Source organism: Corythoichthys intestinalis, chromosome 1, assembly GCF_030265065.1.
Source record: "Corythoichthys intestinalis isolate RoL2023-P3 chromosome 1, ASM3026506v1, whole genome shotgun sequence".
Classification (NCBI taxonomy): domain Eukaryota; kingdom Metazoa; phylum Chordata; class Actinopteri; order Syngnathiformes; family Syngnathidae; genus Corythoichthys; species Corythoichthys intestinalis.
Genome location: NC_080395.1, coordinates 62,977,784 through 63,005,013, shown reverse-complemented (window position 1 = coordinate 63,005,013; position 27,230 = coordinate 62,977,784). Strand labels below are relative to the sequence as shown.

At 37.8% G+C, this 27,230-nt stretch overlaps 1 protein-coding gene across 2 annotated transcripts in view; it reads left to right on the top strand.

Annotated features, from left to right (window-relative positions):
• syt7b (synaptotagmin VIIb) overlaps window positions 1-27,230 on the top strand; it is a 186,800-nt gene that overhangs the window by 112,462 nt on the left and 47,108 nt on the right. For both annotated transcript variants that reach the window (XM_057834971.1, XM_057834980.1), the window contains 2 exons: window positions 3,043-3,390; window positions 11,049-11,171. In XM_057834971.1, coding sequence (XP_057690954.1) covers window positions 3,043-3,390; window positions 11,049-11,171 — 471 coding nt within the window. The remainder of the gene's footprint in view (window positions 1-3,042; window positions 3,391-11,048; window positions 11,172-27,230) is intronic.

Sequence of the window (27,230 nt, the reverse complement as noted above, 5' to 3'; positions counted from 1 at the left end):
CTCTCAAGTTTGTTGTCTCTCATCATTGTTGTGTTTAGCGCTCATCATTCCCTTGACAGAGTCAAGACACTCTGTGCCAAATGCAGAAAAGCACCATTATAATATAACAGAGCCTCATGCAACTCTGCCCATCATTCAACTGTGTGTCCATGAAATGAGGCTGCAGTGACATGGACACACTGCATATGGAAACTCTGATGCTTGAACATAGTGGTCAATGTGGACAATTCATGTTGAGCAATAGAGCACCGCTCAAGTTCTAATTGCAGTGGACATTCCACACAATAATACCTCTAGGTCACAATGCCATTGACCTCCAGAAGAAGAAGGGAGTTCATATCCCAGGAGCCAGATTTGTCAGCCGGGGATCAGGATGCCAAAGTCCCTACTTTCAGACGTCAGCCAGCTCGCACTAGCTGTGGTGTCCGAACTGTTCTACATACAGCCGCAGTGGGTGCTAGGTTTCATTCCAACAAAACATGACAACACATTTTCACCAATCTGGCATCTTACAAGTATAATTGATTGATTGCAGTCAGGTGCTGCTTGTTTTAGCAGAAACTTCATTGGTTAAACTGGCTGTGCACAATTGGTAGGAATAAAAACTAGGACCCACAGCAGCCCGTGAGGACTGGTTTTGACACCCCTGCTCTAGCTCCTCCCATAGATGTGGAGCCCAGGAAAATGGGAACTCACCTTGCCTGGTGAGGACACACCTGCCAAGCGCTCACCATTGTGCTGCACCTCAAGGCCTGGCCCCAGAGAAGGAAGAACCAGTCCATTTCTCAAAATACGGGGGTTGTTTGAATCATGCTTTGTTTGGTCCCTCACTGTTTACCTTAGGGGACTTGCCTGGGGCACAAAGCCCAGTGGAAGAATCATAGAAGTATGCTTCTGCACATGACATCAAATCTTGGCGGTGACCTGGGAGACATCTAAGTCAACCCGTCCGTTTATGAACAAAGTGATATCTTAAACTTTATGAAGATGGTAGAAGATGGTTTCGGATAATATATTGACATCAGGGATGACACGTTGGCATCTCGTGTTTTGGAATGTCTTGGCATTATTAGATGACCTATTAAAGACAATATGGTTCATTTTATGCTTGAAGAGAGAGCTTGGTAGAAGGAACACTTGGACCAGTGATCTCTAAAACAGGGAGGGTGGCTCCAACAGGTCCCAAAAGCAACATCTGCAGACTCAATCTAGAAGAGTGTAAGAGGAACATCCAAGATACCGAGCAGAACTCCCAAATTGTCAGGATCTGAGCTTGAGAATGACACAGGTACCAATCCAGGGGGCGGAGAAGTGAATTTCTACATACATGTCTCAAAAATATAAAGGGTACTGAAGCTGAAATTGTCATTTTAAACCTCTTTATTTTATACTCCACTATTGAGTCGTGTTTCCGCAACGACGAGGGAGAATATGCTTGTTAATCCAAAACATCACCAAAAATAGCAAGGGTTAGGATTTTCTTAAGATTGGCAATAGTCTGAGAAGACAAAACTATGATCAATTTGACCAATCAATTTGAGCAAAACATATTAAATTGAACAAATATAGACAGAGCGTTGTGGCCCAATGCCAGCATTATGTCTAAATGATGTAAAGGAAGAGAGAGAGGAAGACAAAGTAGACGTGGAAGGGAAAAATGCCTTGATATGACCTTTCTTATAAAAGATTGTATATAGAAATGAGATTAGCTAACATCATATAGCTTTAGCTGAAAACAAAAGAATGAAGTGCCACAAGAAAAATGTACTTCAATGGAAAAACATCATCCTACTGAGAGTTGAAAATCGTTCGCCACGTATTTTGTCATAATTCAAATGCTAATTGACTTGTATACTTTCTGAAACAGTACTACCATTCTTCTGACTTTTTATTCTATTTTAGTACTGTTGCTTATGAGAAGAAATGACTCAGGTGTCCAATAAAATAGAATGATCGGGTACATAATTCTCTTCTATTGCTGAATTCCTCTCATAGCCCTTCAACAATCTTCCTGTGAAGTAGATGCACTTTCATACTAATCAATCCACATTAATCATTTGGAAAATTGTTGAGAAACCTTCTCTAAATAATACAATCTGATATGTTTACAAGCAATAGTTCATCTAGCGTTTCAATTAATCAACCTATTTTCATGTCAATTCGATTCAGGATTTTACCATTATTCCTAACAATGTCTACGTGGAGCAGACATCTTTGCATAACTTGTCATTTAAGATTTATTAAAAATGTTTTCTATAAATAATGCAGTGATGTTTCTCCTTTGGGTCTTTATTTCCTGGCTTTCCTATATAGTTCAATCTGTGTTGTTTCTGCAAAGTGTGGCTAAATACGAGTCGAGCTGTAAATTCTTCAAAGCATAACCTCAAGACATGATTTTTTTAAAAGCCTTTTTCATGAGTATAACCTTATAGACAGCAGACAACAGTGATCAAGAGGGGGGATAAAGGTGTAAGTATTATTACGCAATTATAAATGTAGTCACCTGGTAATTGTCTGGACATAAAAAGTGCTAACTCTGGAAAGGCTAAAAGAAGAAAAAAAAATGAATAAAAAGAGAGAAAAAGCTAGCTAAACCGTAACGCCTGTGGAAGGGAAGGAGTGAAAATGTGAAAAGAGGTGCAGAGAAAGAGAAAAAGCAGGTCAACTCTCATTAGACAGAGATTAAACATTTGAAAGCTGTGGCTGTGCATTGAACACTTCATCCTTGTTTATTCCAGCTCTACTCAAAGATTTCTTTTGATTACTATTTTATGCAGTATATATATTTAAATAGTTGCACCTGCACAATCCAATTAAATCCAATAAGACCTCAATCAAATGAAACATGCAAAACAAAAGGACAGAAAACAAAAAAGTGAACAATACTCCAGGAGCAGTTGCCTTTTTTTCTCAGTTTCTTCTCTCCTCTTCTGTTTATTTTGATTTGTTTTCAATGCCTTTTTTCCCCACAGTGTTTTCTCAATAGATATATAAAGTACATTAACTTTCTTTTATTAATCGCATCTCTCTGTTTCTGCTTAGTTTTGGGGATGCTTCCCTCTCAACTACCTCCACACTGGAGCACATCCCATCTTCAGCAGTGGCACGCCCCCGGCCCCTGGTCCGGCAGCAAAGCCTTCAACAGCCCCTCACCCACCGGCCCCCTCCGGGTCCTAACGACCCCCCTGTCACCTCGCAGAGCCTTGGCCAACTGCACACAGGCCCAGGTGCTGGTGGCCACCGTGGGGGCCCTCGAGGGGTCCGAGGGAGTACGACTGGAGCACAGCGGTACAGAGGGGCAGGGGCGGGCCGCTCCAGGTCAAATCCAGGCAGCTGGGACCACATGATGGAGCAGATCCGCAACAGAGGGTTGGACGTCAAATCATTTTTGTAAGTGCTGTTGAACTTCACTTCACATCTCTGGAATTAGAAAACATAAATGCATTGTGTGTGCACACAGGTTTTCCAGGCTACTGGCAGTTCAGGATAGTGCGCACGGACACCCTCTTTTTTTTCTACACTGATAGATTACAGATGATATGCTCTACAAAGCAGCATCACGTAAATGCCCCCTTCTCCATTAGCTATGAATAGACATACACACAAACATTAACATGGCTCTGTGTTCGTGTACATCCTGCGTGACTTCTATTACCCGTGTCTCGAGGCCACTGACCTCTCTGCCTATGTGAATCATTGTTCGAATAATACTATATATATATATAGGGGTGGCATGTCCTTTTGTCCCTGAAACTCATGAATTTCACTCAAACAAACACATCAGTTTTGGAGCCTGAGGAAAAGAGTGGGAACACCTCTGTACTACCGCTGTGGTCGGAGGGTGGGGTAACCAGATGAAGCAGTGACTCCTGGTCCGACATGCAGTTTGAGCCTCACCATTTTGTGTTTAATCAATGAAACTGGTGTCATGGAAATGATTTCCGCGCTCTCCAATTGGAATGCACGTGTCATTTCTGGTCATCTGTACAAATCCATTCCTGTTATTGATAACCCCTTGCTGGTAATGTTTACAACTCCCCAGTGGGCTGCTGTCTTTTAAGTGCTAATGTGTTTTCTTGCTGTCAATATTTCACCAACAAAATGGCTCTTGTTAAGCAAGGGATCAGAATAGTGTAAATGTGCTGCTGAAAAGACAAATCAAGATAGCACAACCAATGCAAAAATATGCAGTCTTTCTGTTGTTTATTTTTGGATGGGGGGTTCTTCAGGCATGTTCTTTAAGTCCAGCAGTATACAATATTGTGTCACTGTTTGTTGCATTACAGAAGCCCTTAAAGGGAAGGCCTTTTTCTGTTCTTACACAAGAATTGTTGCTGAATGTGGACAATATCGGGCAAGAGCAAAGAAAATGTTTGTTTGGAAATTGTTTGGATTTAGTCCAGTTCGTAAAAGTTGATCTTGTTCAGCCCACAATTTAAGCTATGCTTTAAGCTTTGTTACTGTGTGTCAACTAGTATAACAACCCCGCTTTTGACAGTCTTTCAATTTCAGTGCGCTTTTGGCATTTTTGCATTTTAACAGGAAAGAGCAATTTCACACTGAATATATATTCTGGCTTGCTGCGCTTTTCATAGCAGTCAGAAATTAAACATAACATTCATCCACCAAAACATTTTTTATTCTGTCCAGAAACTAAATTACGGTGTTTTGGGGGATGTAATTGGTAAGGCAAGACAACTTTATTTGTATAGTGCCAGACAGAGTGAGTTGATTGCGATCCAAATGCTGGTATTTAACAAAACCCTGGTTGAGTGCATAGTTGTAAGAACTAAACGTTAGTCTATCATCTTTCCTTGCATTGAATTTGCATTTTGATTGACATCCAGGTGACATACACACATTTATTGGTGACTTTTTAGCCTATCACACAACTGCTCAGCTATTTTGCTGTGGATTGACATACTGTACATAGTCAGTTCTAATTTTTGTACAAGTCACAACACATACGCGGTCACTGCAACACAAGAGTTCACAAGAGGTCACAAATCTAGTACAACACTGAAAAGTTAGCACTTCCACACAGTATGATTGTGTGTGAAGTTGAATGTCAGATTGGGACACTTTGAGACTTTTTATCACACAATGACACTATCTTCCCATTGGCTTTTTTTTTGTATTGTAAGACAAACTACTTCATTCTGTTTGAGTTTTCCATTTGATGTGGAATGGGAGCAAGATAATATTTAAGGTTAAAGGTATTTCAAGAACTGTGTGTCTGAATGAATCAAGGTAAGAACGTGGCCTTGGAGAGAGAAATAATGCTAAGCATGAATCTTACATCCGAACATGGGTGTTTTTTTTTTTTTTTCCATTAAATTACCAAGGTTATTCCTTGGTATGTGTATTTTCTGAGGGCATTCATCACATAAAGTCAGGAATTCAACAGTCCAGCATTACGTACTGCGTATGTGAGAGATGAAAAAACCCATTGGTTTCATTTTGACTGTTTTCTCCCTGAAAAACTCTATTTTCATTTATTTATTTATATTTTAATATATTTGTGCAAGGTTTTCAGTGTTAGGAGGTCTGCTAAATATTAATGGATCTTGGATGAATCAACACTAAAATATTGTAAGGTCTTTTTCATCATTATTCATGTCTTCAACATATACAACGGGATACAGAAGCATAAAAGTGCATACCGGTACTTACCTTGATTTAAATAGAAGAAAAAAACAACAACAACAGAAATGTATCTATATAGATATTTATTATTTATATAGGTGACACAATGACAGAGTGGTTAGCACGTCCACTTCACAGTTCTGAGCTCAAGGGTTAAATCCTGGGCTCCGGCCTTCCTGTGTGGAGTTTGCATGTTTTCCCCGTGCTTGCGTGGGTTTTCTCTGGGTTTCTCCGGTTTCTCCCCACTTTCCAAAAACATGCATGGTAGGCTAAACGTACACTTGTTGTCCGTCTCCTTGTGCCCTGCAATTGGACGGCAACTGATTCAGGGTGTACCCGGCCCAAGGGCGTAGGTTTGCATAGGGACGGTAGGGACATAACACCACCAACTTTTCAGGATGCTCAAATTATCCCCACCAACTTTTAAGCAACCTTATTTGCATTATATAATGACTTCATTTATATTGATCATTTAGATTGTCTTCCTATATGTTTTAGGATAGAATTGATCCTACTATTATTAAGTGAACTACAGTACTTTCCTTATGTTCAGACTTACACTGACCCCTTTTCACTAGCTGAATGTGCCAGTCCATTTTTTCCCCTCAAACGACGTTTGATTGGCTGATGACTTGACCCCCCCCCACACACACACACCCATTCTCAGCCTGACAGAAATACAACATGCCGCCTCCCCCGTCCCCTTCAAAGACGAGGGATATTAGAAGTTTTTTTCCGCCAGCAGTGTTGTGGAGGTTGGGAACACTCCACTAATTTTGCTAATGCTACAGTGCTTCAAGTTGATTTTACTCACTGAGATTTTGAAATAAGAAAAACAGCTAGCTGAAAATAAGCTTAACAGACTTATTTTAAGCAAAATGTTTGTATATTTAATCTTAAAAGAAAAACGTGTTTGTCGGAAATGTTCTTAATTCAAGAATATTGTTCAAAACATGATTTGAAAGACTTTTTTTTCTTGATTTAGGTGAAAAATGACCAACTTTTAGATGTATGGGCTCAAGACGAACAAATAGCAATATTTACTGAAAGTAAGTGGAAGAATATGACGCATTAATCTGTTAACTAGCCTTTAACACTCAAAACAAGATGGAATATTTGACTAGATTTAACAAAAAATATCAGATTAAGACGTTATAAATTTGCAATGTGAAAGTTAATATAGGTCAATACAGATTTATTTTGAATTAATCATTCAGCCTTAATTAGGTACATGCTGGTGAGAAATGTAGCCCTGACCCCCATTCACCAAATATTGTTTGGTCTTATTAATGTCCCGTCCCCAGCAAGAAGTGTACATGCAGGTTATGCTGTTATATCGTCCCTACCTATATGAAGACCAAACATACACCTTTGACCCCGTCTATTGCCCATAGTTAGCTGGGATATGCTCCAGCACCCCCGTGGCCCTTGTGAGGATAAACGGCTTGGAAAATGAATGATTGTATATATATATATATATAGGTGTGTATATGGCGGAAAACACTAAGCTGACCTGAAGTTCCGCTCTGAGACCCCCAATTTAGCCAAATTTCAAAATTGTCCGATATGCACATGTGATACATCATTGGAAAGCTTAAAATCTCAATTTGCTGGTGAAAGAAAAATTTTGAACAGGAGGGCATTTAAAAAAAAAAAAAAAAATTGTTTTACCCTAACTAGAGGCGAGAGCACGCGCGAGCAGAATTAAAGACACCGCGATTATAACGAGATATTATCGTGTACATACCATGTTTCGATCCAAAAACTCCATGTAGCATGTATGAACAAGTGTCAAGACACAGCTGTGAATGGCCACAGCCGGATTTTATTTTTATTTTTTGGGTGAAACATGGTGATAGAACAAGGTCGCGATGCAGAAATCGCAGACAACAAGGAGTTGTTGAGATTTCTTTTTCATATAGTGACCCTTTTAAACATTATTTTTCAAATGTTTTTTGTTTTGTTTTGTTTTGTTTGGATCGATTATTTATCATCTAACATATCGCGGAAAATGCGACAGTAACAAAAAAAAATAGAATTAAGCGATCGTTATGAGGGAGATATCCGTGACTTTTTTACAGACGCCAAATTTTTCATTATGATGAAATTTGTTTAAAAGTTTAAAATATGCGAGTGAATAATATTTTTACGTAGTTTTTTTTTTCTTTTTTTTGCTAAATATTAGACATTAATGAATGATTCTAAGCTTAAAATGACAGACATTTTGAATAATAAATATAATTACTTACCTTCTTTTTATGGCTAAGTTGAAACAAAAGTGGTTGCACGACGTCTTTAAACGGGGGTTTTCAGGGTAAAACGGACAGATTAAAAATAGTTTGCAGGCTTGGTGCGCCATGAATCTGCTATGGCAGCATATAGACATATTGTTCTATCAAACACAACAGTTCTTTTGGCTTAAAATACAGCAATTTATTTTAAAGAGGGGTGCAAGTGCAGAAACTGCTTTTACAGTCTTGTCTTTTCTGCCATAGATATACATAGATATACAGTATGTAAATATTATTATTATTATTATTAATATATATATATATATATATATATATATATATATATATATATATATATATATATATATACAGTGCCTTGCAAAAGTATTCGGCCCCCTTGAACCTTGCAACCTTTCGCCACATTTCAGGCTTCAAACATAAAGATATGAAATTTAATTTTTTTGTCAAGAATCAACAACAAGTGGGACACAATCGTGAAGTGGAACAAAATTTATTGGATAATTTAAACTTTTTTAACAGATAAAAAACTGAAAAGTGGGGCGTGCAGTATTATTCGGCCCCCTTATGTTAATACTTTGTAGCGCCACCTTTTGCTCCAATTACAGCTGCAAGTCGCTTGGGGTATGTTTCTATCAGTTTTGCACATCGAGAGACTGACATTCTTGCCCATTCTTCCTTGCAAAACAGCTCGAGCTCAGTGAGGTTGGATGGAGAGTGTTTGTGAACAGCAGTCTTCAGCTCTTTCCACAGATTCTCGATTGGATTCTGGTCTGGACTTTGACTTGGCCATTCTAACACCTGGATACGTTTATTTTTTAACCATTCCATTGTAGATTTGGCTTTATGTTTTGGATCATTGTCCTGTTGGAAGATAAATCTCAGTCCCAGTCTCAGGTCTTATGCAGATACCAACAGGTTTTCTTCCAGAATGTTCCTGTATTTGGCTGCATCCATCTTCCCGTCAATTTTAACCATCTTCCCTGTCCCTGCTGAAGAAAAGCAGGCCCAAACCATGATGCTGCCACCAACATGTTTGACAGTGGGGATGGTGTGTTCAGGGTGATGAGCTGTGTTGCTTTTACGCCAAACATATCGTTTTGCATTGTGGCCAAAAAGTTCAATTTTGGTTTCATCTGACCAGAGCACCTTCTTCCACATGTTTGGTGTGTCTCCCAGGTGGCTTGTGGCAAACTTTAAACGAGACTTTTTATGGATATCTTTGAGAAATGGCTTTCTTCTTGCCACTCTTCCATAAAGGCCAGATTTGTGCAGTGTACGACTGATTGTTGTCCTATGGACAGACTCCCCCACCTCAGCTGTAGATCTCTGCAGTTCATCCAGAGTGATCATGGGCCTCTTGGCTGCATCTCTGATCAGTTTTCTCCTTGTTTGAGAAGAAAGTTTGGAAGGACGGCCAGGTCTTGGTAGATTTGCAGTGGTCTGATGCTCCTTCCATTTCAATATGATGGCTTGCACAGTGCTCCTTGAGATGTTTAAAGCTTGGGAAATCTTTTTGTATCCAAATCCGGCTTTAAACTTCTCCACAACAGTATCTCGGACCTGCCTGGTGTGTTCCTTGGTTTTCATAATGCTCTCTGCACTTTAAACAGAACCCTGAGACTATCACAGAGCAGGTGCATTTATACGGAGACTTGATTACACACAGGTGAATTCTATTTATCATCATCGGTCATTTAGGACAACATTGGATCATTCAGAGATCCTCACTGAACTTCTGGAGTGAGTTTGCTGCACTGAAAGTAAAGGGGCCGAATAACATTGCACGCCCCACTTTTCAGTTTTTTATTTGTTAAAAAAGTTTAAATCATCCAATAAATGTTGTTCCACTTTACGATTGTGTCCCACTTGTAAATGTGGCGAAAGGTTGCAAGATTCAAGGGGGCCGAATACTTTTGCAAGGCACTGTATATATATATATATATATATATATATATATATATATATATATATACACACACATATACAGTGGGGAGAACAAGTATTTGATACACTGACAATGGGAAAACCCATTGGCAGTGTATCAAATACTTGTTCCCCCCACTGTATGTGTGTGTATATATATATATATATGTATGTATATGTATGTATGTATAGATATATGTGTGTGTGTGTGTGTGTGTGTGTGTGTATATATATATATGTATGTATATATACAGTGTATACACATATGTGTGGAACAAGTCAGTTGCCGAAACAATTAGCCCTGAATTGTATTCAGTTGAGAAGCTTGATCAAGCGTATTTCTTAAACTCCAACAACATACATTACTAGATAACCTGCTGACAACATATGAAAGAAATATAATAATGTCCTAACAAAAAAACAAAACAAAAAAATTGTATGTCATAAAATTCATTCATTCATTCATTTTCCATGCCGCTTATTCCTCACGAGGGTCTGTCATAAAATTGTTTCTAAAAATTATCTAACAGTGTTAAGCATTGTGTGTGATAGGGAAAAGTTCAGTTCAATCTTTTTGTAAATGTATTAATGTGTTTTGTCTATCTGTACATCAATATCTAAGGGAGCTACCTTTCACGCGTCCCCCAAATCGGTTACTCCTAATTTTCCTCAAGAAGTAAAATTACATTTTCATCAGTTCATATACAGTAAGCATTAAACATTCATACTTGAAAAAAGGCTGAATAATGATTTGCATAGTTTTTGTTGTTGTTGTTTATTTTTTAATATAAATAATATTTTTGAAGAATATTTGGTTTCACTTGTTGACCTCGGTTTTCTTATATTCAGTTTTCAGTTTTGGCCAAGAATTTACATTTCAGTTCATCCTTACTTATGATGTTAAACACCTAAACTGTTACAATTTCACCGAGCTAGCTTCTGTAGTTTCTGAAGTATTTGCTTTTAAAATTACATCCCTTTTTGGGAGACAGCATTTATTAAAGCGATATTATTTTATTGTCCACTTTAAACAGATGCTGCTATTATTCTAAGCAAAACTCTTTATGCAGCTTTGTCACTTCATCTTCTCACTCACTCCACAGCACTAGGAATAGATGAACTTTCATTGATTGAGCCTCAAATTATTCTGTGTCTGTTACTATCTTTCTGTACCCTAAAATGATGTTTGTGTTTGTATATGTTGATTTTTGTAATGTCTGTGTCCAGTGAGGGGAAGATGGTTGTTTTGTCTCTAGCAATTGGACTGGCCGAACAAGATGACTTCGCTAATCTCCCTGACCTACAGGAAGCGCCAGCAAGCATAGAGAATGAAATCACACCAGAGAAGAGGTAAATGGAACCTAATTAGAAAGCCATTCACTGGGCCTAAAGAGTTGCTGAGGTGGTTGTGTGTCATAAAAGACTGAATGAGGTCATGCCATAATTGATATTCATTCAGCGCAGGGAACTACACTCAAGATGAAACTACCTGTGGTAACTTCCACAAATTGGCTTTTCATGTCACCAGATGAAGCCCAGAATGCATTTCTTTGACATTGTTTTATAGTGTTGGTTTTTGACTCAATCACCATTTGCTGGTGTCATCATTCCCACTTCTTATTTTCTATTTATAAAGCTTGATCAAATGAACTTTTGATGAAGTGACAACAGCACTTCCTTTTGCATGAGAAATAGAGTATAAGCATACAAAACAAACACCTGTAATGTACAATTCCAAAACTGTCACAAGTACTTAGTTTATATATTCATTATATTGAACTCAATCACAAATTCACTTACTGTATTAATAGGACTCTGTTTCTTTGGGAACATTTTGAGATAAAAGTTTATTGTACATCAGGCCGGCTGGTGGAAGGGGATTTTAATGTTTTGCTCGTCACTATTTGTAGTTGAATGAAATGTTTGGACTATTTGGATCGAATTTAGACGAACTAAGATGCTTGACTAGTCAGGTATTGATAATGATTTTCAGACTAGTTAAATGAAATGTAATGAGTTGCCTCAGCGTACATCATGATCTCCTACGCCACCGTGATATGCCTCAGAATATTCATTTCACAAGAGTCCCAGGGGTGCTGGAGCCTAGCCTAGCTAACTATGGGCAATAGGATTGTTAATTTTTTTGTCAGTTTTGTTGTTTGTCAAATCAGACAACAGCAACATGAGCAGGACAAAATACACAACATTCTCTTTCTCATGTGTTGTTTTTGTTTGCGCAAAATCAGTACCACCGCTTAATATAGTCTGCTGTCTCCGTACAACAATCGGATACTAAGGAAGTGATGTCATGGAGCGTGCCATCGCCATTTTTAGTGCGGCACGCCGTCATTGTAAACAATGGAGGCTGACAATCGAGACGTGGAATTTCTGCTCCTCTTTTCTTTTCCACAGTCATTGTTTACTGTTTATCATCTAGAGTGTAGAACAGGTGTCATGAACCTATGTCTTCGCGAGTCTTTTCTGGCTCTTTTGATGAGTGCATCTGCCTCTCTGCCAACCCGTAATTTTGAATGTGGTACAGGCCGGCTCGCTCAATGTGAAAATCTGATAATGCATTCACACATTTTTCTTGAATCTCCGTGCGTTTCAATAATATGCTTCAATTCAGTGCCCATTGGTGGTCCTCCCATTGCGGATTACACGGAGATGTGCGTATATTGACAGAGCTCGTCTCCTGCGTTTTGTCTCCGATCAGCCAGCTGCGGGGCTGGCACCTCCCAACTCAATTCAGACCGAACAGGAGTACATAAAAATGTGTAGGAGAAAATTAAACCACAAAAGTGAACTGTGTGGTACCCCCAGTCACAGAGGCACGTGATCGTTTTTTTTTTCATGACATTTCCGCTTGTCAAATCTGTCGCCACTTCCAGGATCGCCACTGTTATGCACAAGCACTCCTGGTTGCAGCTTCCAGGAAATATATGCAGCGCCACACCATATGTTTCTATTTGTTATTTTCCGACTGGTGAGTACACAACTGAGTATCGATTGTAACATCCCAAGTAACAATGTCAGGCTTTCGTTGTTTTCTAAAGATTTATTTCAATCACAATGACTGCTCGTAAAAGCCGAGAATGCCCTCCCTTCACTCTCGCTCCAGCGTGATGCGTTCAATTGCGTTCACGTAAAAAAAAAAAAAAAAAACAACAGTGATCACAAAACAGATTTCCCAACCCTTGGTCTAGAAAGTGTTGAAATTTCGAAATTTCCTGTCGGCTAGTAATCAGTTTCCGGTTCAGAGGTAAACCGTGTGGGCGATGACGTCACACATGAGGCTGCTCCTTTCTACGCATGCATAGTTTGCGCAAATGCAGCCGTACCTTGCAGAAGGGGAGGGGCCTTAAACGCACCTTAAATGTAGTGCGGATAGGTATAAAAATAGTCACCAAAATAGCCTGGAGAAAATCATCTGTCCTAGTGTAGACATAGCCTTGCTTATGAACAACAATGCCCTCGCAATAGCCTAGGAAATTGTGGGAACGTCTGATGTCACAAGCAATAGTAGACTACCTGAAATACATTTGATTGGCTTTAACACTACTGTTTATCATTTTAAAACCGCTTTTCACAGAACTTTTATGTATTTCCTGGAAATAGTATTAAACATTGGCCTTTAATTATGTTTTTCTACTATTAAAATTAGGGATGTTCCAATACGATCACGTGATTGGAAATTTGGCTGATCGCTCAGATTTTCAGAGGATCAGATTCGGGTGAAATGGATTGTGTTTTTAATTTTAAAATAAATGTATGCTTTTCTGCTTGATCCTCTCACTCTTTCTCCTGCTCCAGCTGGAGTTTGCCACTTAAAGTTAACGATGATTGACAGGTTTGTAGCTTCGATCTGGCAAGTGAAGGCTCTGTAGCTCTATGATAAAAGGCAGGAAAAAGGGGAAAGGAAGTACTGTAAAAAGTACAGTACTGATACATGTTTGAAACTTTTCTTCAAATAAAAACAAAAACAAAAAAACTTTCATTTTATTTCAGTATTGGATCAGGACTCGGGTGCAAAAATATGTGATCGAGACATCCCTAATTGTAACGGATGAGTTTTAAAAGTTGACACTTTTGGTCTTTTGACGTTCTGAAATCACCAATAATAGAAGAGTTCTCTTCACACAAAATCAGCTTGTTGACTTTCATATTGCTCATGCTCAACTAGTCAATTTATCAATGAGTCCACACTGGACAATGCCAATTAAAGTTTGAATGAGATTAATTTCTAATGAAATGTTTTGGCTTTACAACAGAGAATTTCCCAGAAAACAATTGGTGATGGTAGTATGACGCAAACTACCAATCATGCCAAGCCTGTGTAAATACATGACAAATGATAAGGCGGACGTATGATGACTTGTAATTCAAGTCAGTAAAAGCTCAAGTGAAAGTACTTTTCCTTTCCTAGTATCTCACAACATTGATGCTGAGAAAGATGAAAGTGGTTGGCTCATTGAAGTACATACATCCTATCTTTTGTTTATCAAAAAAGTAACTGTCTTATATTGACAAAATATGAAATCACAAATGGAGTGTAAAGATGTCTTTTCAAGTGTAAACAGTAAAAATAAATAGTCATCAGGAAAAAAAAAAAAAAATTTAAGTATAAGCAGGGGTGAAAGTGGCTAGAATTTGTTGCCGGAACTCCCCGACGTGAAGGTCGCCACGGCGCCAGAAATTTTATTTATTTATTTATTCTTTCTTTTTTGGGGGGGGGTTAAACCTCTTAAACTACTGAAATGCAAAGAAAACTGTTTTAGCACAGTTATTTCTAAAACACATATAGAAAACAATTTTTTCAATGATTTGCAAAATAAAAGTTAACAAAAACAGCAATAACTCCAACCTCCATCTCCTAATTTTTATTTTCCCTTATTTCCTCACGTACTAAATGCCAAATCTCAATTTTAACTACTTAAGAACATAGGATGTATATTAAAATTGAAGGTAATCTAAACATTTTTTAGTAATAAATATATAAGTAACATACATTCAGACTCAGAAAAATACATTGAGGTAATGTAAACATTTTTTTTGTAGTAAATATATAAGTAACATACATTCAGATTCAGAAAAATAAGTACAAATGACTTATATTATGCAGAGCGAAATAGAATATATTTTGAAGATCGCGCAAACATTGACTTTTTTAACTCATTAGGAAATGAATAAGTAGCCTATCATAAATGAACAAATATCCAAAGTCCAAAGTAAACAGTGACAGCTAAGATGTTCCGAACCTCCCCATCAGAGCAAATAAAACTAAATATGATAAATAAGCCTCCTCAACTCTTTCCTTGCTCTTAAAGATTTGATGAATTTTATGTTGCATTGCCCTTTTTTTGTCGCATCAACCTTTTATTTTATTTTATTTTATTTTATTTTATTTTATTGCTGTTCCAGAAAACATAAAATCACAAATCAAACACAATCACAAACACAATCAGAGCTAACTATCCCTGCTGATCACATGTCAGTATGCCAGCCAACTGAACGGATAAATGAGCCGAGGCGGTTTGCTTTGCTGCGTGCATTCGCACATTGACGTGACTCGTCATCGTCAGACTCCGATAACTGCAGCAGCTGGGGAAACCTCCATGCCGTCTGTGGAATAAAATAAATAATAAATATTGGTGGAAACAGATGATGCTACACAAGCACTTTATTATGCTTGTTGTTAACACTTGTGTATGTAAATCTGATGTTGGTAGATTGTTTTTTTCTTGGAGATGAAATGCATGTGTGGCAGTTTAGCGTTTTTTGTTTTTGTTTTTTTTTACATAGCGTTTTGACAGTTGCCGTCATATTATCAGAATAAAAGCATCGTTTACCGGAACAGCCCTGAATCTTATACCGGAACTGCGTTCTGGCCCTGAATCTTATACCGGAACTGCCTTCCTGACCGTTCTGGCCCACTTTCACCCCTGAGTATAAGCATTGCACTTTGTGGTCAAATCTACAGTAATTAAGTATTTGTACTTCGTTACTGTTTAAGAAGGTACCTCTCTGATGCCAGATTGAGAAACTGTGGAGGGAGCTCAAAATTAGGGTACGTGGTAGCGAGCAATCGGCATCGGACCAAAACTAGTTTGGTTGTTTTTGCGTCCTCAAATGGCCAAATCTCATTGAGAGATAGAACGCTATCTCCTTTCTTCCCCCCTACCTATGGTCTTAATGTAACAAACAACAGTAATCACAGGCAGTCTGCAAAACTCCAACTACAGGGGTTGTGTTCGTGTCTGTCCACAAGTACTTGTAATAACAGCACTCCATCACCACTGCTTTCTTTCTCATCCCTTGGTCTCTGCACCCACTAAGCCCCTAGTTACTGCAACAGTAGCTCCTGCTGGCAGTTTTAATAGTGCCTGGTTGACTAAGCACAAAAATGGATCTGAATGAAGAATCCACGGTAGCTTTAAGTACAATGAGAGCCGGTGAAGAAAAGACTGAAAGAGGGAACTCATTGTTTTGTTTTCCACTGAAATATGCAATGAGATAAACATAAAAAATTCCTGCTGAACTTGTTTTTCCTCTTTTATTAAAAGACAAATATAAAAGTGAATATAGCGATCACAGTCAAACTCAACCAATAAATACGTAGCACCAATGGCAGCAAAAACCCTCTCTGTATGATTATGGCCCCATAGAGACAACCACTTTTTAAAATTTATTTTCATACATGTTCCGTACCCCTTAACCTCTCAAGGGTCGTGAGGTTGCTAGAGCCTGACCCAGCTAACTATGAGTAGGAGGTGGGTTACGCTCTAAACTGGTTGGCAGCCAATCGCAGGGCACATATAGCCACATATTAATGAATGAATTAAGATTATTCGAATTTTCATTGAAATTGTGAATTTAGACATCACAGTCACCAAGACCACAATTTTTATTTTAATGTGCACTTGACTGATCCTGCGTTGGTTGTGCTAACTAATGAATATACCCATTTCTGCCTCTCTTTTAACAGGAAATATTTACACTTCATATTTTAAAAACACCTTATGAAAAAATAATTCAAAATTATCATAAAAGAGATACTGTTACTGTAAAGTTATTCTACACCCGCATGCCCCCATTTATCCAATGTAATGCCATATCGCTCAGCTCTCAATCTCTTTTGGATGCAGTTAATCAATAACATAGCTTCTTTGGAGTGTCCTATTCGCCCATCTTAACATGTGAACTGGTAGCGTATGATCATGTACTGTATTTTGATGTGCGAATAAAATGAAACTGAATAACTAACTGCAGTCCAAAGGTATACCAGTATATACAGTACAAGCCAAAAATTTGGACACAACTCATTCAATGCAACACAAATGAAGGTCCCAACCCCATTGAAAAGCAATAAAGTCTACTAATCAACCCTGAAAAGTCATAACTGTAAAGTCACAAACCATTTTAGGTGACTCCCTCTTGAAGCTCAGCAAGAGAATGGCAAGAGTGTGAAAAAAATAATCAGAGCAAAGGGTGTTTGCTGTAAAAATACTAGAAAATTATATGGTTTTAGTTATTTCACCTTTTTTGCTAAGTTTATAATTCCATACGTGTTCATTTAATGTAGGCAACAAAAATACATGATGAAATATGATCTTTTCTCACTTCTCCTTTCACAACCAGTTTACTTCAAACTTGATTAAATTCCTTCTCTTTATCAGAGGTGAGTGCTGCAACCAAATAGCTCATTTTTGTTAAAATGTGATTACGGTGGTATGAAAAATTTTGAGCACCTCTGGTAATTTTTTATTTTATAAATCAATGTTTATTTGGATTGGTAATTTTGGTTAAATTATCTCCTAAAGACACAGTAATATTTGAGAAGTGCAAAAAAAGTTGAAAGAACAAAATAAGCCAGGGACATACATTTGGGCATACTTGTTTCTTGATAGCACTAGTTATTGAAATACAAATTTTGCTTGGTAAACTGACCCTTGACCAACATAAACAGGTGGGCCAATCTAAATATGGGGTATTTAAGGTGGTGTTTTGCAAATGTTTCTCCTCTTTGCATCTTCTATGAAAAGTGGCATCATGAAAACAAAGATTTTTCAACATCATGGTTTAGAGAACGGATACAATAAAAGCTATTGCAGAGATTTCAGCTGTCAGTTTTCACTGTGAGGAACATAGTGAGAAAATTGAAGTCCTAGTTAAGGCTCGGAGTGGCAGTCCAATAAAAATCTCAGATAAGCAGAGGCAAAGAGTGATGAGAACAGTTAAATGACCCAAATACCATTTCCAAAGACCTAAAACCAGACGTGGCTGCAGATGGTGTCATTGGGCATCATTTAACTACTCAGCAAACTTTGCACAAAAAGCTGCTGTATGGGAGAGTAATGAAGAAAAAGTTGCTTCAAGTATGCTAAAGACATTTGGACAAGCCACCATCCTTTTAGAATAAGGTACCTTGTACTGATGAAACTAAAATTGAGTTACTTGGACATAACAAGGGGTGTTGTTCATGGAGAATGAAGAACATAGAATTCCAAGACAAACACTCACTACCCACAGTAAAATGTGGAGGTGGTTCCATCATGCTATGGGGCTGTGTGTCCAGCGCAGGCACTAGCAATCTTGTTAAAGTTGAAGGCCACATGGATTCCAGTCAATATCAACAGGTTCTTCTTGCAAACACTGTTCCAGAGTCAGTGACAAAGTGTAAGATACGCAGGGGCTGGATATTTCAACAAGACAATGACCCTAAACACTGCTCCAAATCTAAGAAGGCATTCATGCATAGAAACAAGTACAATGCTCCAGAATGGCCATCTCAGTCCCCAGACCTGCAAATTATTGAAAATCCTTGGCGTAATTTAAAGCAGCCTATGTAGGCTTGAATGAACTAGGTATGAAAAATGCTTTAAAATACCTTCACCCAGAATCCAAGCTATGATTGGAATTTTTAGAAAGCATTAAGAGGCTCATATTTTTGCAAGAGGTGAATCTAATAAAATATTGATGTAATTTTTCTGTTCAGTTGCCCAAATTTATGCATCTGGCTTCTTTGGTTTAGATAATTATTGCACACTTTCTAGAGCTCCTATAAACTTTTTTTCATTTCTCAAATATTACTGTGTTTGTCTGCTATGTAAGGTATTTTACTATAATTGCTGATCCATAGAACCAGTGATTTATAAAGGAAAATCTTGAATACTATCAGGGGTGCACAATTTTTTTAATACCACTGTATGACGAAAGCAACTGAATTTATATAGCTGCTGTTTACTTGTTGCGTATCAAAGAACAGCGACCATCGCAGCTTAGATTATTATTCATTATGTTACTGTCAAAATACACATTTACAGTACATTCCAGATGTGCTATTTCCAGAAAAAAGAACATGTTTTTTTTCTCTTTTCGAAAGTCTATAGTGTATGTGCTAAAGTCACTCGGGTCGCTGTGTTTGACTTACACAACCTAAATCCACGAAAGACCAGTCTAGGACTGGACACAATCAGACACCTGCAGATAACCGTGATGGGAGCTCGGACGCTGCTTGACTTATTATCTGCACAGGAAGCCGTTGCTGTATGGCAGAGCTGAATCTTAATGAGCTTAGAGATTCACCACACAGAGAGCGCAATAGGAAATAAATATATTTCAAAGAGTGGTCTGGCTCTGGCCAATCTCCAAGCGCTATTTGATATTTGTAAAAGCCGTCAAATGTGCCAGTCAAATAGTTAACAACATTTCAAACAACCATAGAATTGTGCGCTTGCATGGACTGATAAGTATTTATTTATTTATTTAGTGCTGGCTGAATTCTTCTCCATTGGCTTTAGTAGCATCGTTGTGTTGTCCCAAAGGTTTTTGTCAATAAGATATGCTTAAATCACATGAAGCCTAGAAAACACTATGTACAGTTGTGTTCAAAATTATTCAGCCCCTACAGTAGATAAGTGTTTTTTTTGCAAGTTTGACATTTATTTTTAATCTTGTCTATGATCACATTAAATAAGGACATGTCAAATAGACAAATACAACTGAAATAACAAAAATATTTTCAGGAATATTCCATTTTATGGCCTTTCAGTGATTACTTCATTGACAAAATTATTCAACCCATTATTTAAGTATAACTTTAGTACTTAGTACAACACCCTTTGCAACAATAACATCCTTTAGATGTAAAGCATAGCTTGACACCAGTTTCTTGCAGTGATCCACAGGTATCTTCGCCCATTCCTCATGGGCAAAGGCTTCCAGTTCATTAACATTTTTGGACTTGCGTGCTGCAACTGCCTTCTTTAAGTACCACCAGAGATTTTTAGTGGGATTTAAGTCTGGTGTTCGCGATGGCCATTCCAGAATCATACAGCACATCTTTTGCAACCAAGATGTAGTAGATGTTTAGGTATGCTGAGGATTATTGTCTTGTTGGAAGGTCCAACCTCAACCAAGCCTCAGCTTTGTCAATGACTGCATGGCATTTGCATCCAAGATCTGCTGGTATTGAACCTAATTCATAATATTTTGCACACGCTGAAGATTCTTTGTACCTGAAGAAGCAAAACAACCCTAAAGCATGTCTAACCCCCTCATCGTGCTTCACAGTAGATAGGGTGTTCTTTTCTTTATAGGCATCATTCATTTTCCGCTGATCCATTGGCCCAAAAAGTTCCAGTTTGGTCTCAACACTTAAGAGAACAGTATCCCAAAAGCTTTGTGGTTTGTCCACATGGTTTTTGGCTTACTTCTTGTGCTTTGGAGTCAACCGGGGGTGCGCCCGGGAGTTCTTGCATGGAAGCTATCAAAGCCATCAAAAAAAGAAAAAAAAAAAGCTACATTGCTCAAGTAGGTTGAAATCCAGCGTAGGGTTACTGCACCTTAAAACATGTTTGGTTTTCTCCTTGCGATAACTGTTGTTGTGATTTGGTCTAAACAAATAAAAGTTGATTTGATTTTATTTGACTTAGAACACATCCATAACTGAACAGTATGGACATGCAGGTGACAATGTTTTTTTTAGGTAACCTATTGTGGTTCCTCGGTTTTATTATCATTATTATAGTTATTCTATGTTCGCAGCCCCTTTGAGCTCAATTTGACCCCCTTAGAAGGCTTCAAAATGCACCAAAATCGGCAGGAAAGTCAAGACAGGTGCAATCTTTGATATCGTGTAAAGACAAATTCCAAATACACTATGTAGCGCCAAGCGCCGCCCAGCAGTCATTCTTTGTCCCGCCGACGCTTTGAGCCCTACTTTGACCCCCTCAGAATGCTTCAAAACTCACCAAACTCAACAGCCAGGTGAACACTGGTGAAAACTTTGATAAAATGTAAAAAAAAAAAAAATTTTTTTAATCAAAATATGCGTAAATGTGTGTAGCGCCCCCTGGGAACAAAACTAATATTTCCTTTACAACAAGTAACAACAAGTACAACAGGTAACAACACAAAGGTTAAAACTTAGAACACATCAGAACTATATGAATGGGATACCATACGCGGTGCCCAGACTGCCGTTAGTACTACATCCAGGTTTCTTTGGGTGGCGAGAGCATGTCCGTGGTCATGTTGCTTTTTGATACTCTAGTGCAGGGGTTCTATTTTTAATAATTTCAGTGTCCCAATTTTTTTTTTTTTTTTTTTTTTTTTTTTTTTTTTTTTTTTTATCAAGAGACATTTCTGGGTTCTGATTCAATTTAGCTCCACAGCACAAAACTGAAAATCCATTATAAACCAATAAAACTGGCCACTGGAGGGCAGTAGCGCATTTGGTAAGACCCGCAACTCGATTCAACGGCAATAAACGGCCGGGCTGTACGTCCGGGGCGCCGGTGGAAGACGACCGAATGGAGAATAATCTAGAGGACGCCTGGGATGCCAGGCGCTGGGCGACCGAGCACAACGACCGGGACCACCAGTGCAGCAGACGATGCCGTTGAGTTCGTGCTGCTCGACAAGCAGACCACGCAGAGACTCAAAAAAATCAATCTTTATGAGACAGGCGGCGATGAGGGAAAAGTTTACACGGCTGTCGCGGCCACAACAGTGTCATCGCTCAGTTAGTTATGTGTAAATAAATTGTTACTTTGCTATCAAAATCTCTATTTGTGTTGTTTATGTTATTTTGTAAAAGCAAAATATTATTCAGATGTTTTGGATGTAACTAAAGCAAAAAATAGCTTTGTTAAAGTCAAAGTTATGTTTGAAATGTATGCTTTCACAAAAATCTCAATTTCTCTGTTTTTTCATCAGAAATTGGTAAATTGCTCAAACTAAGCTATTTTCTAATGCTGATTTCTAAAGAATGGAAAAAGATATGAACTTACTTTCTTTTCCTGCTGAAAGAAGAGAGTCTAATCTTTCTTTTGGTGGGTTCCATGTTTATATAGCAATAGAAAGGAATTTTCTGTGGGCCCTGCAAAATCAGTCAAAATCCAGTAAAACGGCCAGGAGCGAAGGGGGTTGCACCGGTGAAAATGGCTGGGAGTGAATGAATAAACAGTAGGTGTTTGTGTGTGTGTGTGTGTGTGTGTGGGGGGGGGGGGGGGGGGGGGTGTTAGAAAAAAAAAAAAACTTTTTTTTAAAGCAACTCTATGTAACCTTTATAAAAGATTTTCATAGCGTTTGTGATAATATGTCGTCTGACAACTAGTTGAATGACACCTCTTTTCTATCTTGAGGGGGTCTGTATTGCTTTCACCAGCACTAATTAATTGTGAGGAGGGTGATAGAAACCCTGCCATACAAAAAAACTACAAATGTGCCGAATGGTTTACGGCATACGTCACTTCCCCCTTTCATTATAAAGACAAAAGTCGATGTGAATGCTTTCGAACGAATTCTGCATAGATTGCAGAAGAGACAAAAGAGACAAAACGTTTTGTCTGAGGAGGGAAAAATAGGGAGGCTACCAGGATACTCAAGAATTACCATTGGCTTTCACTTGCTGGTGGGATGCCCCCCCAGCAGTACTCGTCAATGCTGATAAGTTCGGGTGGGGTAGGGATGGGGGTTGGCTAAACTAAGCCACGCGGTTGCTAACTGTCATTAGCCTGGTACTCCAGACTCACCGCTGTTCCAGCTATTGAGTCTGGCCACCATTAAGCGGATAAAATTTCCAGGGCGGAGCAAGCCATAGCAAACAGACAGCGGAGTGGACCAATCAGCGACGGGCGGGACGAGGGACTTGCGCGCGGAAGTAAACATACGAGGAGAGCGGAGTTTATTCAACATGGCTAGCGCAAGACAGACTGTTGTCAATGACTTGTGTCGATGTGTTTTTGGTCATTTAAAACTGATTTTACCTAGGATTGGAACATATACTCGGCTCTCCTGTTCGCCATCTGTGTTGTTGTGGAGACGAGTTCGGACGCGGAAGAGTGACGTTGCTCGTTAAGAACACGTCACGCAAATAAACGAATCTGATTTGTCGATTGATTTTGTAATTGCTCTAGAGGCCGTTAATGGGCTGCGTCTCAGACTATACTCTCAGTGTTTGAAAAACACAGGGAGAACAGCCTGGCCATGCCAGGCAAAACCGTCATATGCTTTTGTTTAGCCACAACTGGGATCATTACCTTATTGCTATTCATACTTCATCCAGCCGCTGGAAACAGAAATGTCTTTTAATCCATCTGCAGGCGACTGGGAGATCATGATTTTACAACACTGTGCGGGTGTGCGCTGCTCCTCATGGTAAATGCAGTCTTCCTTAAGACAAAACATTACCGCTTTTTTCAACCGGCATCGCTAAAATTGACCAAAACTGAAAAGTTACCTAGTGTTGCTTTAATTGTACATCTTTAATTATGTTGTGTGGGCAATTTCCCGCACAACATAATTAACGATGTATATTACCGGTAAAAAAAAAAAAACTATATACATACATATATATATATATATATATATATATATATATATATATATATATGTTAAAATTATCGCGTTAATGCACGGTAATTAATTTTTTAAATTAATCACGTTAAAATATTTGACGCAATTAACGCACATGTCCAGCTCAGACAGTATTCTGCCTTTTGGTAAGTTTTACAGCAAGGCTCTTTGTGCTGTCCAACAGCGAACTCTTGTGGTCGCTTTGCGACATGGTTTATTGATTTCTTGTCAGTTCAATATGGCTGCACGACGTCTCGGGCTGACGCCTACGTTGTAATGTTGTGCTTATATGATCCTTGGACAAGATTTGTCCGTAAGTATGGTTGTTGTAAAGAATGTACATATTATGTTAGTAAGCGAAATGTTATTTTTTTTGTATGAGACGCTTTTTGTTTATATTTAGTGAACCTGTATAGCGTGCTAAGCTAACGTTGTTGCTAATGCAATGCTTGTGTACTTTCTTTTTTTGTAGTTTTACGAGGGTCTAAAGAGGACAATGGTTTGAGGCCATTTTATTAATGAATCAGAACTAAAAGGGAGAAGTCTAATTATTAAGGCATCGTTCACTAGCTGTCTAGCTTTGGAAAAAGTAGACGCTTCGGAGTGAGGACAGCATAGACAGATTTAAATGACAGTAAAGTGAAATGTCCACTACAGTCCTTATATACCGTATGTTGAATATATCCATCTTGTGTCTTATCGTTCCATTCCAACAATTTATTTTACAAAATATATATATAATTTACAGAAAAATATGGCATATTTTATAGATGGTTTGAATTGCGATTAATTGCGATTACTTATGATTAATTAATTTTTAAGCTGTAATTAACTCGATTAAAAATTTTAATCGTTTGACAGCCCTAATATATATATATATATATATATATATTTTTTTTTTTTTTATTTTTTTTTTTTTCCTGCTCTAGTATACTATACAGTACAGTCAATTGTTGCCCCATAAACAAGAAAAAAAGATTAAGATCTATAGGGATCCAATCACTGACCATGTACTCAAGCGCCTTAAAAAAAAAAAAAAAATGCTGTAAAAGTAATGGATGGGTGGCCTCAGTGGAAATCACTTCTCTTGTATCACCTGAGTTACAAGTGTGTATCCTGAATCAGGAAGCAGGTTGTTTCCGCCCATCATCAACGAGCAAATCCAACTCTCTGAGCCGGCAATCATTGTACATCAAGCTTTGTAAATGCATTTGAGGCTTGCCAGTGGCCTAGTAGAGTTGTAGTGGCCAGTAGAGATGATGTTAAGAGAAAAGTAATGTAAGTCCAAGGAAAAAGAGGAGGGGGGAAGCATGTAAAAGAATCTTTAAAAATACGACTATCACAACTAATCTTGAGTCTCATCAACCATTTCCCCACTTTTGACTTTGAGTAGGAGTAGATTTAAGAAGAAAAAAAAAGAATCTGACATAGGTATGAATGTGTGCAAGCGCCACTCTTATTTTAATGGCGTAAATGGTTTTAAATTTGTAACCGCCATCTCAGCACATAAGTGCAGATGGATATAAAACCTAAACATGTTTGGCGGGTAGGCAGTTACTGATTTGCTCACTTCGTAGGGAACGCTGAGTTGGCTGACATGAAAGCAAAGGACCTATCCATCATAAGACATGGGAGAGTTATTGCGCTTTGTAGTCTCTGACGGCCAGGAGTTGATTACCATGAACTATGTACTGTACTGTATGTACTTTTAAGGGGACTCACTTTGCGACAAGGGACTTCCTGGAAACCTCATTCCTCTTATCCATCCTCTTCATCATCAGTTTGCACTTCTGCTCTTTGCTGTGACTGTTGATGACTAGAATTGATCTTGAAAAGTGTACACAAATGAATGTCTTTTATTCCTTCTTCACAAACAATATTTTTCACATTGAAGCAAGTTTAATTCTTTTTTAAGATTATTTCAGTAGTTCCATAGGAAAGCACCCAAATCATTCTCAGCTTTCTGTGTCTATCTATCTGACTTGTGTGAGTTTTTAAACAGTCCAAAATGTACATATTAGGCTGAACGGTCTCACTTGTTCACTGTTCACGTGGGTTTGGCTCCAGCTTTGCTTTGATCCCTACACAAGATAAGGGACCATGAAAACTGATGAATTAATTAATCAAGCATTCCTGAACAATGACCTTGATTATACTTGAAAACACATTAGGGAAAAAGGTAAATTAACTTTTACTTGGTCATTCTTCAAAGTGTTTATTAAAATAGTTTTAATATTCACTAACATTCGAACATTACAAACAATGGCATTGTATTAAAATGTATAAATTTTACTTTATCACCTTGAATGGATTAGTCATTTCATTCAGAGGCGTATTATGTGTATACTTAAATATTAGCAGACAAATTTGACTAGCTTGTTTTATCGGTCATATTTAGAGTATCTTTTGTACTATTTCCTTCTTTTGCTCTTTTGTCAGCTCTATGTCCTTCAGTCTTATTTTATATTCCTTCATCTTCTTACTCTCCCCTTTCCTGATGATGCTGATGCTTGTGATGGGACACTCTCACAGCGCATCTCAACTGTCAGCGAGAATGACTGTCACTTTTGCCAGAATAATGAATCTGCCCTATTGCTGCACATCTTCAAAAGAAAATGATATTCCTCTGTAGACAGTTTCCATATATATATATATTTATGTATGTATATATATATATATATATATATATATATATATATATATATATATATATATATATATATATATATATATATATACATATATATTAGCGCTGTCAAAAATTTGAAATTTTTAATCGAGTTAAGTACAGCTTAAAAATTAATCATAATTAATCGCAATTCAAACCATCTATAAAATATGTCATATTTTTCTGTAAATTATTGTTGGAATGGAAAGATAAGACACAAGATGGATGTATACATTCAACATACGGTACATAAGTACTGTATTTGTTTATTATAACAATAAATCAACAAGATGGCATTAGCATTATTAACATTCTGTTAAAGCGATCCATGGATAGAAAGACTTGTAGTTCTTAAAAGATAAATGTTAGTAAAAGTTATAGAAATTTTATATTAAAACCCCTCTTAATGTTTTCGTTTTAATAAAATTTGTAAAATTTTCAATCAAAAAATAAACTAGTAGCCAGTCATTGTTGATGTCAATAATTACACAATGCTCATGGGTGCTGAAATCCATAAAATCAGTCGCACCCAAGCGCCAGCAGAGGGCGACAAAACTCCAAAATACACAAGTAACAAGCGGACATTGCGCTGTGCTGTCATTTTAATCTGTTTGAGCGGGGAATGTGCGTTAATTGCGCCAAATATTTTAACGTGATTAATTTAAAAAATTAATTACATTAATTTTGACAGCCCTTTGACAGCCTAATTTTGACACATTAAGGTTATACTACTATTAGTTCTGCCAAGATATATCATATTCTGTTTTTGACCCATAATAAGGAGATTAGATGTTTGAGCAGTCGTAAAAAATATTATGAAAGTTTATGATCAAATGAACATTGAGATAAACCTTTGCATTATAATGAAATTATTTAAGCAA